Source organism: Loxodonta africana, chromosome 4 (assembly GCF_030014295.1).
Source record: "Loxodonta africana isolate mLoxAfr1 chromosome 4, mLoxAfr1.hap2, whole genome shotgun sequence".
NCBI lineage: Eukaryota > Metazoa > Chordata > Mammalia > Proboscidea > Elephantidae > Loxodonta > Loxodonta africana.
In genome coordinates this window covers 88,550,780-88,567,517 of record NC_087345.1, presented here as the reverse complement: position 1 = coordinate 88,567,517, position 16,738 = coordinate 88,550,780, and the positions used below count along the sequence as shown (strand labels likewise).

Below are 16,738 nucleotides of genomic sequence, written 5' to 3'. Positions count from 1 at the left end.
AAGTAAAGTGAGTATTATGCAACAGTTAGAAGTAATAAATTAGATATACCTATTGCAACATGGCTAAATCTTAAAAAGCATGCTAAATAAAAAAAAAAGTTAGAAATTTGATTTAGAGAATAATTAAACTCTTCATGCAAATTAAACACAAAACAAGGATATATGTATATTTAAGGGTAAATAAACACATTAGACTATGCTTATAGGAAGTAGGAGTGAAGGAGGGAATAAAATCAACAAGGGAGGAGCCTTGTATAAACCCACATGATGATAGTGCACTATGAACCAAGAAGTGTGATTAACTTAACCCCTTGCACCTAGGTTGAAAAAAAAAGTCTGTATTCTAGACTCTGATTCTTCAAAAGCTTCTCGTAATCTGGAAGATCAAGTCGAAGGCTCTCTGTCTAGAATTTTATGTCCTGCAATACTTAGCTGCTTGTAAATGTCCCTCCTCCCCCACTACACCTGTGCTCTTTTTCACTTCTCTACCTTTCTCTTTGCCTGGAGTGTCTTTATGACTCAGTGGTTTTCAACTTTGGCTGCATGTTAAAGTCACATTACAGGCTTTTAAAGCATATAGATAGATGCCCGAGAGTCAGCCTCAGAGGTACTGATTTAAGCGGACCGGAGAGGGGCCCACATATGGGTGTTTTTTAAAAGATCCTTAAATTGGTTGGAAACCCTGGTGGCGTAGTGGTTAAGTGCTACGGCTGCTAACCACGAGGTCGGCAGTTCAAATCTGCCAGGCGCTCCTTGGAAACTCTATGGGGCAGTTCCACTCTGTCCTATAGGGTCGCTATGAGTCGGAATCGACTCGATGACACTGGGTTAAATTGCTTAAGAATCATGATCTCTTGCTCAGTTCAGGTACTTCCAAGCTGGATTAGGATCCCCTTACGTGTTCACTCTATCACTGTGCGATTTCTACTGCTGAATTATCAAAATCGTTCATCTCAGTCTAGTGGGACTGATTGAGTCCTTTTATACCCCATTTCTCTGCTTAACGTCTTTCAGTGGTTCCCTTTAGCTCCAAGATAAAGTCCGTACTTTTTAATGAGGCCCACAATATCTTCTGGTTCTAAATCTTTAATTCATTCATCCATTCAACCTTTACCAAGTGTCTGTTATGACCCAGGCAATATACTAGACAATGAGGGTAAAGAGGCAAATAAGAGCATTACAGCCTTTGTCGAGCTTACAGTCTTTCCGGGACGACAAAAGTTGAACAAATAATTGCAGGGTTATATGAAGCCTAAGGCTGTCTCAGGAGTTGCAGAAGGTTTCCCTTTGGAGGAATTTGTTAAACTGAGTCCAGAAAGGTGACTGGAAGTTAGGTGGGGGTAGAGGGAGACAGAAGAGTGCTCCAGGGAGAAAGAACAGCATGTGAAAGAACCCTGAAGTGGGGAAGACATGCACATTGGAAGAATTGAAAGCATGTGTGGACAGGAAGGAGGAGAAGGTGGCCAAGCTTGATGTAGACCAGATGGCCCAGAGCCTTACAGACCAAGTTAAGGCTGGAAGACTTTGTCCCAAGGGTATTGGAAATCCTTGAAAAGGTTTAAGCAGGGGAGTGTAAAAGCATAAGATTAGCATTTTTAAAGGATCTCTGTGGGTGTACTGTGGAGTATAGACTGGATTTGGGTGTTCCCAAAATTTATCAGTCCCTCCTCTGCAGATAATCTCATGGGTTTTGTAAAATGGCCTGGCAGCAGCCTCTTACCTCCTCTAACTTCACTAGGGGCTCCGAGGGGCAAAGAGAATCACCATCAGCATCTGCCCAAGGCTGATTCCTATGAAGTGGAGGTCAGACATACCTCCTTCCTCCAACCTTTTCACTAATTCTAACACCAGCCTTCCCTACCACTGTACTCTCTACTTCTCTGCTGGCTTCAATACTTCGTTGCAGTGGCCACACAGAACTTAGAGACCATACTCAGGATTATGGGGTTCATTAAGGAAGTAATAGGTACAACTTGGGATGAAAATCAATTTGGAAGTAACAGGAACACTCAGGAGGCAGTTCCTCAATCAGGATAGCTTCTTCTTGCCCTCTGCTGCTGGACCCTTGCTGCCTCTGGGCCCTCCTAGGGTCCTTCAAAGCAAGTATCATAATTTTTAGCTCTGTGGGCTGGCAAACCCCAGCAAACCCCACTGCAGCCATTTGCTCTGGTCTTCTGGTTCCTGCTGTCTCATGCCACTATCACTCTTGCTATTGCTAAGCAGCTGTTTCTTTCTTTAAGCCTAGAAGGATGGCAAAATTGACCAATCCCCTTATTAGCGCTCCATATACATTATTTGCATGGTCCCACCCCCACAAGGGTGCTATGTACCTTATTTACATTATTAGCAAGCTATCCAATCCCCTTGGTGGGCCACAGGCATCTCATTTACATAGTCCTACCCAATCATTTGGTGGGAGTTACAAAGCATGTAACTATGGTTCTAGAAGGGACATACTGTACTAAGGAATTCACTGTACTGCAGGCTACCCCCTGGCTCTTCTAGCCATTGGCCCTTTCATACTTGAAGGATTAACTTTCCCCTCCCAAACATTTTACCAGTCTAAAACAGTCATTAACAATTAGTCCTTCAGTAGGGCAAAGGGCAAATTGTCTTCAGAGTGAGGTTACTCGGATACCAGCCACTCAAGTCTGCTGCAGGTATCCATCTAATCTGGTCAGGTTTTCCAAAAGTCGTTTTGGCTTCACCTTCTCCGGCCTCTGATAAAATTTAGCTGAGAGAAGATTATTCCTTTGCTATGAGTCTCTCTCAAAGTATCAGCATAATGTCAGATTTCCTCTGCTGCATAACTCATTTATTCATTCCTTTACTTTCAGCCATTATTTCTTCTTCCTCCCATTTGTCATTTATTTTTACCCAAACTTTCCCACTTTGGGAAGGGACATCAAGTTCAGCTGCTGTGCTAGTTCAGAGTGCTGGTACCAAGACCAATCTAGTAAGCGCTTCCCCCTCAGTCTGCTCCCATTCACACTGGGTCAAGTTACATAGGTACGACACTAGTGGGCTATCTCGACCACTAGGCAATATGGCAATATTCACTGTCAACCCCAATTTTGCCAGATAGGGGGAAGGTACAATCCATCCCATCAGTCCCTTGGGAATTCTAGCATACAGGTTCAGGGGTATAGCTACAGTCTCTCGCTAAGGGATAATCCCTGCTTCCAGCACCCACAGCTGCATCCCTGGTCCTGGGGTTGTAGCATTCTGCAGGGATAAAGCAATTTCAGGTGATGTGGGAAGAACTGTAGAGTGGCACCAGCATCCTCTCCCACCCCCTCTTCCCCAGGTTCCCCAAAGAAATGTAGGAATGTGTACAGTTCCCTTTGCCCCCTTCATGTTGAGTGTTAGCACACACTCATGAAGGCATGTGGGCCAGCCCTTTTATGCCTTTATCTCCTCCCCCCACCCCTTTAGATAGCCCATATTCAAATCGTTCGTCCCTATGAATCCTGGATTCTGAGGAGACAAGCATGTTCCTTTGTTTGAAGAATCTTCTGTTCCAGTAGGAACTTTGAGCATCTGCATCCATAAGCAAAGTCCAGCCCACAGCAAGCCATCAAGTTGCAGCAATTTACACCAGCTTACAGTGTCAAATATCTCTTCAGTCAGTCAGGTTCTGGTCAGCTCACCCCTTAGCCCCTGTGGGCTAGGTCAACGGGTACCTGCTGTGGGCTCAGGAGTCCACACACTTCCCTGCACTTTAGACCAGCCATTCCTTTTTTTTCTCTCTCTCATCCCTAGCCCCTGTGGGGTACGTCAGTGGATGCCAGTGGAACATGTCCAAACTCAGCCCATCTTTTCATTGCTGCACCTCCCCCACTTCCACTTATCTTGTGGCCCCAAGTGGCCGCCTCAAGTGAGCACACCAGGCTGTCTACTTGCTGATTCCCTTTAACTTCCAGTCCTGGAAGGGGGTTCTTCAGGTAAGCACTGACTTTTCCTGCCTCAATGCACCCAAAGGCACACCACTTGCTGAAAATTTAAAAAGCAAGTCTTTTTTTTCCTTCAAGTCCTTCCTTCAAATGCAAATTTTCCCCTCTCCCAGCAGTTCAGGTTAGGTCTGCATGTCTTTTCAAATGCAAATTTCCAGGGTGGTGCTCAGGTTTTTGGACCTAAGCCTCCGGTACTCTATATACAGGGCTACTGCATTCAAACCTACAGCCTGTGTTTCCTTCCAGTAAATCCTAGTTCCTCTTTTAGCATATCTAAAGTCGGAATCGACTGGACCGCACTGGGTAATCAAGTATTAAACCCTGGTGGCATAGTGGTTGAGAGCTATGGCTGCTAACCAAAAGGCCAGCAGTTTGAATGCACCAGGCACTCCTTGGAAACTCTACGGGGCAGTTCTACTCTGTCCTACAGGGTCACCCTGAGTTGGAATCGACTCAACAGCCATGGGTTTGGTTTTTTGCGTAATCAAGTATTGTCTGAAGGCGGAATTACACACTCTCTGTAATCTATAATGCCCAATATTCATTTCCATCATACATTTTAGGTCTGTTTTACAACACTAAGTAGGAGAAACATATATTCATGTAAGCACATAACTGTTTTGAAAACATTCCAATTTCATCTTCTTTTTTCCACACCTTTGACTACCTTCCCATTCATATACATATGGCTGGCCTTGGGTCTCTGGCTTAGTGGAGCCAGAATACCCTGGCCCCCTGTGATTATCTTGCTTATCCGGCCCAGCTTTTGCCCCATTCCAGATGCAGCTTTTCTCTACTCAACTGCAGCATAACATCTCTTAAACTTTCCTTTCAGCCATTACAGATAACAACAACCAAAGTAACCATCTAAGAAAAGTTTCACTTCCCACATCCGTTCCTTCTTTCCCTTACACAGTCCCATGATTCCATGACTCTGGAGCCATTGCAATGAATCCCACTTCTGATACCGACTGTAAAAATAGCGTGACAACATTGTCTCACATCCTCTAACTTCACAAGAGGGAGAGAGAATCACCATCAGCATCTGCCCAAGGCTGATTCCTATGAAATGGAGGTCAAACATACCGCCTCTCTCCAACCTTTTCAATAATTCTGACACCAGTGGTCCCTCCCACTGCACTCTCTACTTCTCTGCTGGTTTTGATAACTCATTGCAATGGGCACGCAGGTCTTAAGAGACCATACTCATGGACTATGGGGTTTATTAAGGAAGTATCTTGAATTGGAAGTAACAGAAACAACTCAGGATGCAGTTCCTCAATCAGGACAGCTCCTTCTTGCCCTCTGCTGGTGGGGCCTGCTGGGGCCTTGCTGCCACTGAGCCCTGCTGGGAGCCTTTTAGGGCAAGTATTACATACCATCTCATGCCCATCTCCTGGTTTCTGCCATCTCATGCTGCTATTGCTCTTGCTACTCCTGTGCTGCCATCTCTCACTGTCTTCTGTATTACAACTTCTCCCTCCTTCTTCCACCCAGTGTCTCCCTTTAAGCCTAGCAGGATGGCAAAACTGACCAATCCCCTCCTTAGGGTCCCATATACCTTATTTGCACGGTCCCAACCCCACAAGTGTGCCATGAACCTTATTTACATTATTAACAAGCTACCTAATCCCCTTGGTGGGCCACAAGCACCTTATTTGCATAGTCCCACCCAGTCATTCCATGTGAGTTACAAAGACTATGGCTAAAGGGGCCTTATTAAGTCATTCACTGTGTCACAGATTTCTTTTACAGATAGTTGAATCAATCCCCTTTGACTTATATTAGCTAAATTATCAGAAAAAAAAAAAATTATCAGAAGGTGAGCCTATTTAAGAAACCCTGCTGGCATAGTGGTTAAGTGTTACGGCTGCTAACCAAAAGGTTAGCAGTTTGAATCCCAGGCGCTCCTCAGGAACTCTATGGGGCAGTTCTACTCTGTCCTATGGAGTTGCTATGAGTCACAATCAACTCAATGGCAGTGGGTTTGGTTTTTTTTTTTTTTTTTGGTTTTTGAGCCTATTTACACACTCTTGGGGATGGCAGTGGAATTCCTAACTCTTGCTGTTGGGACATTCTGTAAACACTTATTGGTGGGCTATTTTGTGCCCAGCACAGGTCCAAGTGTTGAGGATGCGAAGACAAGTAAGACCCAACTTGGTATAAAAAGCAAACATGAACAGATTTGATCCATACAAAATAACTTTTATTGAATAGATAAGGAGCCCTTATGGCACAGTTGAGGCAGGCAGCCTCAGATCCCAGCCCTTCTACGAGGCACCTGCTCTGACTTATCCTCCTACACAGAGCAAAATAAGCTGCCCTTTCTTCTGAAATTGTCCTTGACAATATAACCACAGGACTGGCCATAGATGGCCTCAACCCACCTCTGGGTGGAGACTTAACACAATAATTAAGAAAAATTCATCCCTTCCTCCATTCTGGGGGATCAAATACTTGTCTAAAGAAAATCCATTGCCATCCCTAAACTCTGAGTGCCTGCCTGAAGGTCAATCCCGAATATTCATGACGAATTTGCATTTCCTGGTCAGCTTCCTGTGAAAGCCCATTTCCCAAACTGTCTGAGAGGCAGCATTCTGATTCCTCCTTTCCTTGTACAACAAAATAAAGATGTCTTTCTGATCTCCCACCTCAGCCTCTTGTTTATTGGCTGTAACAAATCACGCGGAGCAAAACCTGGGGTTTTCACCTAGCAACACAGTGGTTAGGTGCTGGGCTGCTAACCAAAATGTTAGCAGTTTGAATCCACCACCACTCTGAGGAAGAAAGATGTGGCAGTCTGTTTCCTTAAAGATGACAGCCTTGGAAACCTATGGAGCAGTTCTACTCTGTCCTTTAGGGTCGCTATGAGTTGGAATTGACTAGATGGTGAGGGGTACTGGTCAGCAAAAACAAATTTAAAAGGCAACCAACTGACAATAAATATTTCCAATACTTAAAAAAAGGATTAATATCCAGCATACAAAAAAAAGTATTTAAAAATGTAAAATGGTACAGTAATTTTGGAAAACAGTTTGGCAGTTTCTTATAAAGTTAAACGTAAGACTTAGCTATTTCACTCCTAAGTAGTTATCCAAGAGAAAACATATCCACACAAAAATTTGTATGACAACTCATAGCAGCTTTATTCATAATAAAAATCTGAAAACAACTCAAGTGTCCGTTGATAGGTGAAGGAATGAACAAATAGTGGTATATCCATACATTGGAATACCGCTCAGTAATAACGAGGAACAAGCTACAATACACCCAGCAACGTGGGTATACCTCAAAAACAAACCGAGTGAAAGAAGCCAGACCGGGGCGGGAGTGGGGGGTGGGGGGAAGAATGTATAATTCTATTCCTGAGAATCTAGAAAAGACAAATCTAATCTATAGTGACAGAAAGCCTGTCAAAGGCTGCCTGGGGCTAGGGGGAGGGAGTGGTTAGCAGGGATTGTCTGGGAGGAGGGCACACTAGCCAACTTTTCAGGGTAATAGAATTGTTCTGTATCTTGATCGTTGTGGTAGTTACATGGGCATACACATTTGTCTAAATTCATTGAAGTGTACTTTGTATAAAAAATATACATCACTAAAGTTAGTATTTTTTTAATCTCAAAATTAAAAACAAAAACCAATTGACAGGGAAAAAACATTTGCCATATTTTAAACAAAGAATTAATATCTAGTATACATAAAAATTTTTTTATACATAAACAGAAGCCCTGATGGCACAGTGGTTAAGAGCTCAGCTGCTAAACAAAACACTGGCTGTTTGAATCCACTAGCCTCTCCTTGGAAACCCTGTGGGGCAGTTCTATTCTGTCCTATAGGGCTGCTATGAGTCAGAATCAACATAAACAGCTTCTATAAGGCGAACAATTCAACAGAAAACAGACAAAGGATATGAAAAGATAATTCACAGACCACAAAATGCATATCGACAATAATAGAGAGAAAATGCAAATTTCAATAACAGAATTATCAGATTGATAATTTTTAAAATGGGGGAGAATTTGGGAAAACTATCATTTTTACAGTGTTAGTATAAGTGAAACTGGAAATATTTTGGGTGATAATTTTTAATAATACAAACGGTTAAAAATGTTTTAAAGAAAAAAAAATTAAAACATCCATTGGCTCCTTTCACACTCCCAGTCTCAGGCCTGGGCTGCCTTTCCTTTCTGTGGAATTCAGCAGCTTCTCAGCTGTGCTCTCCTCTTTTCCCCTTGCCACATCAGCCTATGGCAGAATGCCAAAGACATGCCACCTCTTGCCATCCATCTGAGGGTTTCGTGGTTTAGAGTAGGGAAACAGAAGTCTGAGGCTTCTCCTCAACACCGTCTCAAAATCATTTACCAGGTGGTGGCGGCAAAACATGGGACGCACTGAAGCCACTCATGTCCCAGCTAATCCAGAGATGAAGAGGGCACAGGGAAAACTGAACAATCCCCACTGGGGCAAGCTTCTGATCCAGGCTGAGGCGGGAGGGAGTAGGCTGGGGAACTTCCTGCCTCCCATTCTGTGTTATTATTTACACCACTACCATACTCTGCTCCCTCCATCCCAGTTCCAGCTACTGATTCTTTGGATTCTCTTTTCCTCTGTGTTGAACTTGCTCTATGCAAGGCAGGGCTCCAGACATTGGGGAAACTAACATGAAGGAGACATGGTCCCATCTCAAGAAACCCATGGCTTGTTGAAAAAATAGTCAGTTGCCCTGTAGAATGTCCCACCTTTTGGATTTTTCTAATTTGCTTCTTTGTATTTTATCTTGTTCCTCTAGCCCCTATTTTCCGCAAACTGGAGATTTGATCTAAAGAGTCGCTTAGATTGAGGTTCAATATTTTTTGAAAGAATATTTGTTAGGTGATGCAGCATATTTTAGATTACATTACATCAGGGGCACATAATGCACGTATTATCTGCTTGTCTGAGCCAGTGTCTTTGAAGTTGCTGGAAGATGTTATACCTGAGGGGGCCTAGGCATGAGTGGGCTGAGGTCAGGGAGGAGGCATTCAGAGAAGCATCAGCTAAGATACCTTGATGTTGGGGGCTGGCTCAGTTCTTGGGTAGGTAGGACTGGGCATAAGGTCTTGTAGGACAGAGATACCACATAAGCGGTGGTGCAGGGGAGCAAAGGTGAGTCGCCCTTCATTCCTGGCACGTACACCTTACATGAATGAAAATAACCAAACCAAATTCCCAAGGATTGGGGTGGGACCATTCCAAAATCTGTTCACTCTATCCTGCCACTCTCTACTTATGGAGAGCAGGAATCCTTCCTGTTTGGCTCTGGACCCTTTGGTGGTGGTTGGAGGTGGAATGACTTAGAGAAAATTCCTAACTTTATTAGCTCCATTTTTCTTGGCTCCCAGTTCCTGCCTTAAAATGGTCTTTGATTGCTCTAAAGTTTAGAATGTCAGAGGGGAAGGAACCTTGGGATAATCTAGACTCATCCTCTCACTGAACCATTGCCATTCTCCCTCATTCTTCCTTAGGAATATCTGCATGTAAGATAGTAAAATCAGTATGGTACAGCATTATATTTCCCCAAACTTCAATCATTAACACACCACCTTCATCATTTTTACCATAATCAGGTATTGCTTGTTCCACTGTATACTGTATTTTTCTTTATCCTAACAATATTTGTGAAATCATTCCCTTGATAAGTAGTTCAATTTCTTTCTAAAATTCAAGTACTAAGTGCACCACACTTTGGGAAATGCTGGATAAGTAGAACTGGAGTTAGGGATCCACAAAATTTTGCCTGTGACTTTGGCTGGGCACATCTGTCAAATTCTGAATTGATTTCCTAATCTCTAAGATGGCGCTAGTGCAATATCTACGGGTGTTAACTGGGAGTGACTGAAGATAAATTGTTCCTGGAAGACTCCCAGGGACCTTTGTCCAGGCACCTCTGACACAGTTGTGGAGGAAGACAGTGGTAAAGGTTAACACTCTAAGCCAGGGATTTGTGTCACAGGCAAAAAAAGGTAAAACCCCCTCTCAGAGGCAAAAGTCTGAGCAGCTATGCTCTCTCTCACCTTCCCCTACCCACAATCTCCCTGACTATGGCAAGAAAGAATTGAGGGTGTTTCAGGGCCTTTTCCCCACATGAACCATCCACCGCAGCATCTGCTTTTCCTCCTGGGGACAGTGAAATCTTCGGCAAGAAGAGAGGTCAGGTGTCACCCTGTACGAACTTCGGCAGGCCTCTTGGGCTCCAGCGTGGGAGGGCAAAACAGCAAGGAGGGGTTTGAGGCTGGGGAGAGCCAGATGGCCCAACTCTAGCCGGAAACTGGGGGTGGCGAGGCCCCAGCTGGGCCCAGCCCACACCAGTCATCCAGCTCCCGGCAGGGCCTGAGAAGCTTGTAAACCCCACCCCATTCCTCTGGGCACCTCGTGGCCCTGGCGGGTTTGTTTACGACTTCATCACCCTCGTCCCCAGCCCGGCCCTCCGCCCGCCCTCAGGGTGGCCCCAAGTTCCTTGGGAGGGGGAAACAGGATCAGCCCCCTGGCCTCTCCCTTTGCTTGCTCTCTTTTCTTCCTTCAACTTCTGCGGTGGGTGCCCGAAGAGGGTACGTCTTTTTCCCAGACCTGTTGACCCTGTCGGGGACACTCTCCGTTTCTGAGAATGGGAGACTGGGAGTGGTGTAGCTCTCTCCCCAACCCTGGATTCTGGTGGAGTCTCAGGGCTACTCGGCCCAGGAGAGGAAGGAGAAAAGGAAACTGCTTCATTTTTGGTTAAAAGAGAATTTATTTTATTTTTTTAATGCTGAATTGCCAGGCAGGACTCCAGTCGCCCTCGGGGTGCAGAGTGGCTGGGAGGAGTGTGTGTGTGTGTGTGTGTGTCTGTGAGGAGGGTACATTGGTAGTAAGCACTGGCTTCCTCTCTCCGTGTCTTGCTCTTGCTGCAGCTCCTAGCTCTGGTGAGCTCTGGCTCCCTGAGGAGTTTGAGTATTTTGGGGGAGAGAAATGTTTTGATTTTGTGTTTGTTCCAAGCAGGAACCCCTAGGGGTCAGATTTAATGTGCAGAAAAGCGCTGTTTGCACTGTTTATGGTCTAGGCTGGTCTCTGACCCCTCTGGGTGCCCTGAGCCTGTCTTCTCTAGCTCTCGATTCTGAAGGATTTGGGAATTTGCAGGCTCAGGAATTTCTCTTCCTCTTCTCCACTAGACCTCAAACCACCTTTATTTGGCAAAGACTCTTCAAGGGTCAGAAACTATCAGCTAGGTTTACAGTCTGGGCTGTCTTCTTGCAGACCTCTTCAGATCTTAAGAGTATCCTTCAGAAGAGAATACTCAGGAAGGCTGGGCCAGAGTTCAGCTCCAACAAAAACTAAATTGTTTTCTTGACTGTTTCTCCCAACTGTCACAGAAAAACACATCCGGCCCTGCTCCTGCCCTCCCTTTCTTCCTCCTCCTGGGCCTTCAGGATCATCACAGCCATGGACTGAATGAATGCCTTCCTAGTACAGTTTAGGCAGGGATGAATCACAATGCTTCTCACATAAGGAAACAAAGGCACAGAAAGGGTACAGGATGAGTTGTTTTAAATAGTAATAATAATATCTGTAGCCAGGTTTTGGACTTCCCAAACAAAAAAAGCCTGCCTTGTTACAGTTCTTTTCTGGATTAGGCTCTTGCCTTTCCAGGGCCTTTAAAAGGCTGAGGGATGTGTGTGATGACCCATCCAGCCTCTACAGTCACCATTGCACTGCAAACGGTATTAGCCTACTAACTACAGACTGATGAGAAAAAAACTTAGGCTTGTTTTCTTGTTCAGAGAGCTAGAAAGTAAAGGTTAGAAGACTGTTTAGACATTATTATCTTAAGTCACTATTTTTTTTCTTCTTAGCTTTAGTTGAAAGTTTGCTGAAAGGCAAGGTTATAATGATGGTATAAAAGGAGGGTTTTGATCATCTGTATATTTTAATTTACAAAATGTTCCCAATTATCAGATAATTACCAGATCCATAACTGGGAAATTGATCAAAGCTGAAGAGTGGCTTCAGAATCAGGAAGAATGATTTATTCCATTGTGTGTCTCGAGACCTATTCAGGATGGTCACTACTAGGCCTCTCCTTTCATTTAACAGTGTTTACTGGGTGTCAACTATATGCTCTATCTTGAGAATACAAAATGAAAAGACATCATCTTTGTCCTCAAGTTGCCTAGTCTAGTTGGGGGACAATGGATACTTAGATACTTTTAATGGAGGTATGTAAAAAAGATATAGTGGACAGAATATTCAATACCTGGGAGTGGTAGGGAAGACTTCAGAGAAGTTGTACTTATCAAAGATACGAATAAGAGTTTGTCTGGTAGCCCAGAAGGAAGACGGGCTGAGTGGACTGTACTTATAAAAGTCCAGACTTTGAAGATCCCAGAAAGCATGGCTTTTGGGGGAAATTTCAACAAGAACAAAGTGAAGGGTAAGAGAGTACAGTGGACAGTAATGGATAATGAGCCTGAATAAGTGAAGGGCTGACCGCTAAGAGACTTCAATGCCATGCTGCTGTGTTAGCACTTAGTATGTGTGAGGCTTACTACATCACAGCCAGGCACAATTCAAGTTCATAGGAATCACATTGCTCTTTAAAGAAAGTCCTTCGGAGTTATTTAAATGATCTTGCAAATGGTTTTGTAGACAGACACTGGAAGGATTTTGAGAAGACCTGAAATAAGTTTATGCATTAAAAACAAATTTTTTTGGTTTGGTCTAAAGAAATTTTTTTTGCTACAGTTTTTGCAGGAGAGTTGGACAAGATGGATCATGGTTCATTTGCTCTCAGAGACTATCAATAAGCAAGGATATGTCAAAGACATTCCTCATTGGTCAGGTGCTGAATTCTATCCAGTCCTAGGAAGAGCAAAGGGAAAGAATTGTGAAAGGGAGGATGGCTACTGAATTTCTGAGTCTAAATGTAGATCTTTTTCTCAGTACCTGGGAATAAAACCAAACCCTAGTTTCCATTTCAGGCATAGACTAGCTTATAAGAACTATGGGAAAAACAACAAAAAAACCCACAGGCTTTGGAGCTAAAACAACAGGCCATAATTTAAGTGTCTGAGCCTCTCTCTTCTCATCTGTAAAAGGGTATGGCGTCTCTTATTATCAGTTAAAAGGATTAAGTTAGACAATATATTTGAAGTGTTTAGAGAGTGTGCTAAAAATAGTTCCTTTCCCCTTCCCCAGTAAATTTAGGTGTGGTCTTTTGTTGACTATACTGAACAGCTGTTAGAATCTCCTGTGTTTAGTTTACCAAGATGAGTAATGCAGTTCTTCCCTTAGTGTTTCTCCAACTCTGGATTAGGAACTAATCACTTGAAAAAACGGCATAAAAATGCATATTCTTAAACCTCATCCCATACTCCACTACAGAGAATCTGATTTACTAGGTCTGGGGTGAGGCCTAGGAATCTGCTTCTTAAAAAAGCACCCCAGATGATTGTTACAGACTGATATTACATTTTGAGAAACTTTGATGTTGGTTAAGTGATAAATTTTGTAATAAAGGTGTACAAGATGATGCCATTTCAGCTGCCCTGAGTGTATAAAAAAAAAAGTGTATAGGTAGGTTTTTCTCAGGAGATAGAAAGTAACAATGCAAAAGCAGTTTTCTTCAAAAACAACAACAAAAATTGGAGAATGTCCTTATACAAATGGTTATATAAGGCATTGTTTTATTCACTTAACAATTTGTAGACTTTTTTTTGCGGAACTGTTCTGGTCTGGAATCTGGCTCAACTTAAAAGCTTTGTGACCTTGGGCAAATTATTTAACTTTTCAGCTTAAGTTTCTTCACTTATAAAATAATATTAACACTACTTAATAATATCGTTCTTATTAAGATGACAAAAGGTACGCAAAGCACCTAATCCACTTTGGCACCTAACACAGTATGCATTCAACAATCACTTCATCGCTTCCAAGCCTTGCCCAAAGGACCAGAGCCTAAGTTCCTGCTTTCAAAGGGCTTAAAATCTTTTAGGGGAAATTCAGACTTTAAAACAGGAAAATATATAAAGAAGTGATAAGATAAAAGTGCTAAAGAGAATGACCTCATTACGTCACTTACAAGCCACCCAGTCGTCCTCCACTAAAACAGGGATAAAGAGGCAAAATGGAGGCCAGAACTTAAGGGGCCTCGGGCAAAACCATGTCCTTTAACTTTCGTCTCAAGAAACAGGAACTCGGCTATCTTGCTTTACACTTACGCGGTATTTACAATTAAGGGGGTTAAAAAAGGAAGCCGTTTAGGACCTTGGGGAGGTTCTCCAATGCACTTTAGCCCCAAAGAGAAACTCTTGAAAAGTTAACCCGCTGTAAGTAGCTTGTGCTTTCTCTGCGGGAACTTAATAGTGTTTGCTAGAGTCTCACAAAAACCTTATAAATTGGTCAGCTCCGTATTAACTGATTTTGACAGTGCTGTCGCCAGATCTCACCTCGCCTACACTCACAGGGCTTACACCCACACTCAGAGGCATTCGTCGGCCTCGGGAGGGGTGAGAGGTACTTTCTAAGGGCGGTTCAATGAGGACTCAAACGAGCCGGGGTGGTGGGGCAGAACTGCGCGCTGAAGGGACTTCTTGGTCTTTGCCCTGACACCTGTGGAGCTACAGGGTACTGCTTAAGTGTACCATCTAATCACTGTAAAAGACGTCCCCTAAGGAGGGCCAATATGGCGACGAACTCCTCTTGGCACAGCCCTGTTCCCTTCCCCATGATGGGCGGCTCTAGTAACGCCCATTGGCCAACTTGGGGGCGGTCCCTGGCCTACTGCGCCCCTTCATTGGGCCGAGCGATTGAGGTAGACGCCAACTCTGCTCTGCCCCCTCCAGGTTCCCGCCCCCAGAGTTCATTCGGCGGATAATAGGGTTTTAGTCACGTCAATATGAGTCCTGATCTGTCTCTTTTCAGTGTCTATCCAATCATGACTTTTCTGGCTGCCCGCCTGAATTCTGATTGGTGTTGATCAACTTCATCCTCTCCCGTTCCGGCCTCTCCTCCCACAAGGACTTTGCCCAGGCATGTCCAGAATTCTGGTTGGTCGTTGTTCTGTCACTCCTATCAAAACTCTCCCTATCGCTACCGCTCAGGGAGCCCGCCTGGCAGTTGACTGGCTTCCCTCCAAGCCTATCATCTCCAGCTCCCGCCCATTTTCACTTCCTGCATCTTTCACTGGTTTTTAAAACTGAGAGGGCGGCATTTTGGGGCGGATACCAGGCACGCACTTCTGTCTTACACGCCCTAGAGAGCAATTGAGTCGTGTTATTGGATACCCTGCCCGCCTTTCTTCTACAAGTCCCGCCTTTCCCCCTCCTTCATTGGGCGGGGCAGCAGTGAAGGGGCGGGGCCTAGGCCGAGCTTGTGGCGCGCTGCTCCCTCCTCCTTACCCCCCCCCTCCCCGTCCGGTCCGGGTTCGCTTGCCTCGTCAGCGTCCGCGTTTTTCCCGGCCCCCCCCAACCCCCCCGGACAGGACCCCCTTGAGCTCGTCCCTCAGCTGCCACCATGAGCGGTAAGGATGAGTCCACTCCAAGCTTAGGGGTGGGAGGGGAGTGAGGGGGCGCGCGCGAGGGCCGACCGGGCGGTCCCCGCCGTGAGGGGGGGCGGGCGGGAGGCGGCGGCGGCGGCGGCCTTGGTCCCGCCCGGGGCGGAGGGAAGGGAGGGAGAAGGGGCAGTGGCGGGGCCTCGGAGGAGGAGGGGGATGGGCCGCCCGCCCCGGGGGAGGGGGCAGCGTGGCCTCGCCCGCCCCCTGCCCGCCCCGGCCACGGGGGACGGGCCTTACCCCCCACTACTCGACTGCCCGCCTGAGGCTCCTCCCGCCGGGGGCTGGAGCCGCGGGGGCGGCCCAAGCCGTGCAGGCCCCGCCCGGGCCAACCGCCTCTCTGGCCCGCCCTCTGGTCGCCGCCTGCCCCAAGGCCCTCCCCCCCCCCTTTTTCTGTATTTTCCCCTCCCCCCCATCGTCCCGCCCTTTCCACGCCCCTCACCCCGAAACCGCCCTTTCTCACTAGGGCCCGCCTTCTCCCCGCCCCGAAACCTGATTTCTAATCCCAAGACCCCTTTAGCTCCTTACCTGTATTTACTACTGTGTCTCCACTCACATTTTTCATCATTTATTTTTCCCTTTTCTGTTCTCTTGTTACTTTCTACGTTTGTATTTTTTTCTTTTTCCGTGTCCTTTAACACTAATTTTAGCAAGCTTTCCATCCACCCACATGTTGTTTTTTGCCTTACCTGGCCTTCTCCCTTTTTTCCCCTGGCATGTTTTTTATTTTAAAACTCTTTCAACATACCCACAGTCCCTCACATTTCCTATCCCAAAAGCATTTTTTGAATGTTTTCTGAGTTTAATTTTGTACAAAGGAAAATTGAGGCCCAGTTCTGGCACCATAGAGCCTGGTTCACGTCATATTGTCCTACAACTGCTCCCCCCTAATCCATTTTCTTTACACAGGCACCTTTTACCTTCCTATTAGTCATTTCTGTTTCATCATAATGTTCTTTTACCCTTTTTTTCTCCCCAGTTTTATGTTGTTTATTTTTATTTCATTCTAGAACAAGATCACTCCATGGATGAAATGACAACAGTGGTGAAGATTGAAAAAGGAGTTGGTGGCAATAATGGGGGCAGTGGTAATGGTGGTGGTGCCTTTTCTCAGGCTCGCAGCAGCAGCACAGGCAGTAGCAGCAGTGGAGGAGGAGGAGGTCAGGTAAGTGATGATTAGAGATAAAGTGTGGGGAATATGTTGAGAGCATGTAAATACTCCTAG

General features: G+C 45.2%; 1 protein-coding gene across 1 annotated transcript in view; it reads left to right on the top strand.

Moving 5' to 3' along the window:
• The first annotated feature begins 15,366 nt into the window (after nucleotides 1–15,366).
• The window catches only part of SP1 (Sp1 transcription factor), a 38,957-nt gene continuing 37,585 nt past the window's right edge, over nucleotides 15,367–16,738 (top strand). The window contains exons 1-2 of the mRNA XM_064284136.1: nucleotides 15,367–15,483; nucleotides 16,524–16,678. Coding sequence (XP_064140206.1) covers nucleotides 15,477–15,483; nucleotides 16,524–16,678 — 162 coding nt within the window. The 5' untranslated portion in view covers nucleotides 15,367–15,476. The remainder of the gene's footprint in view (nucleotides 15,484–16,523; nucleotides 16,679–16,738) is intronic.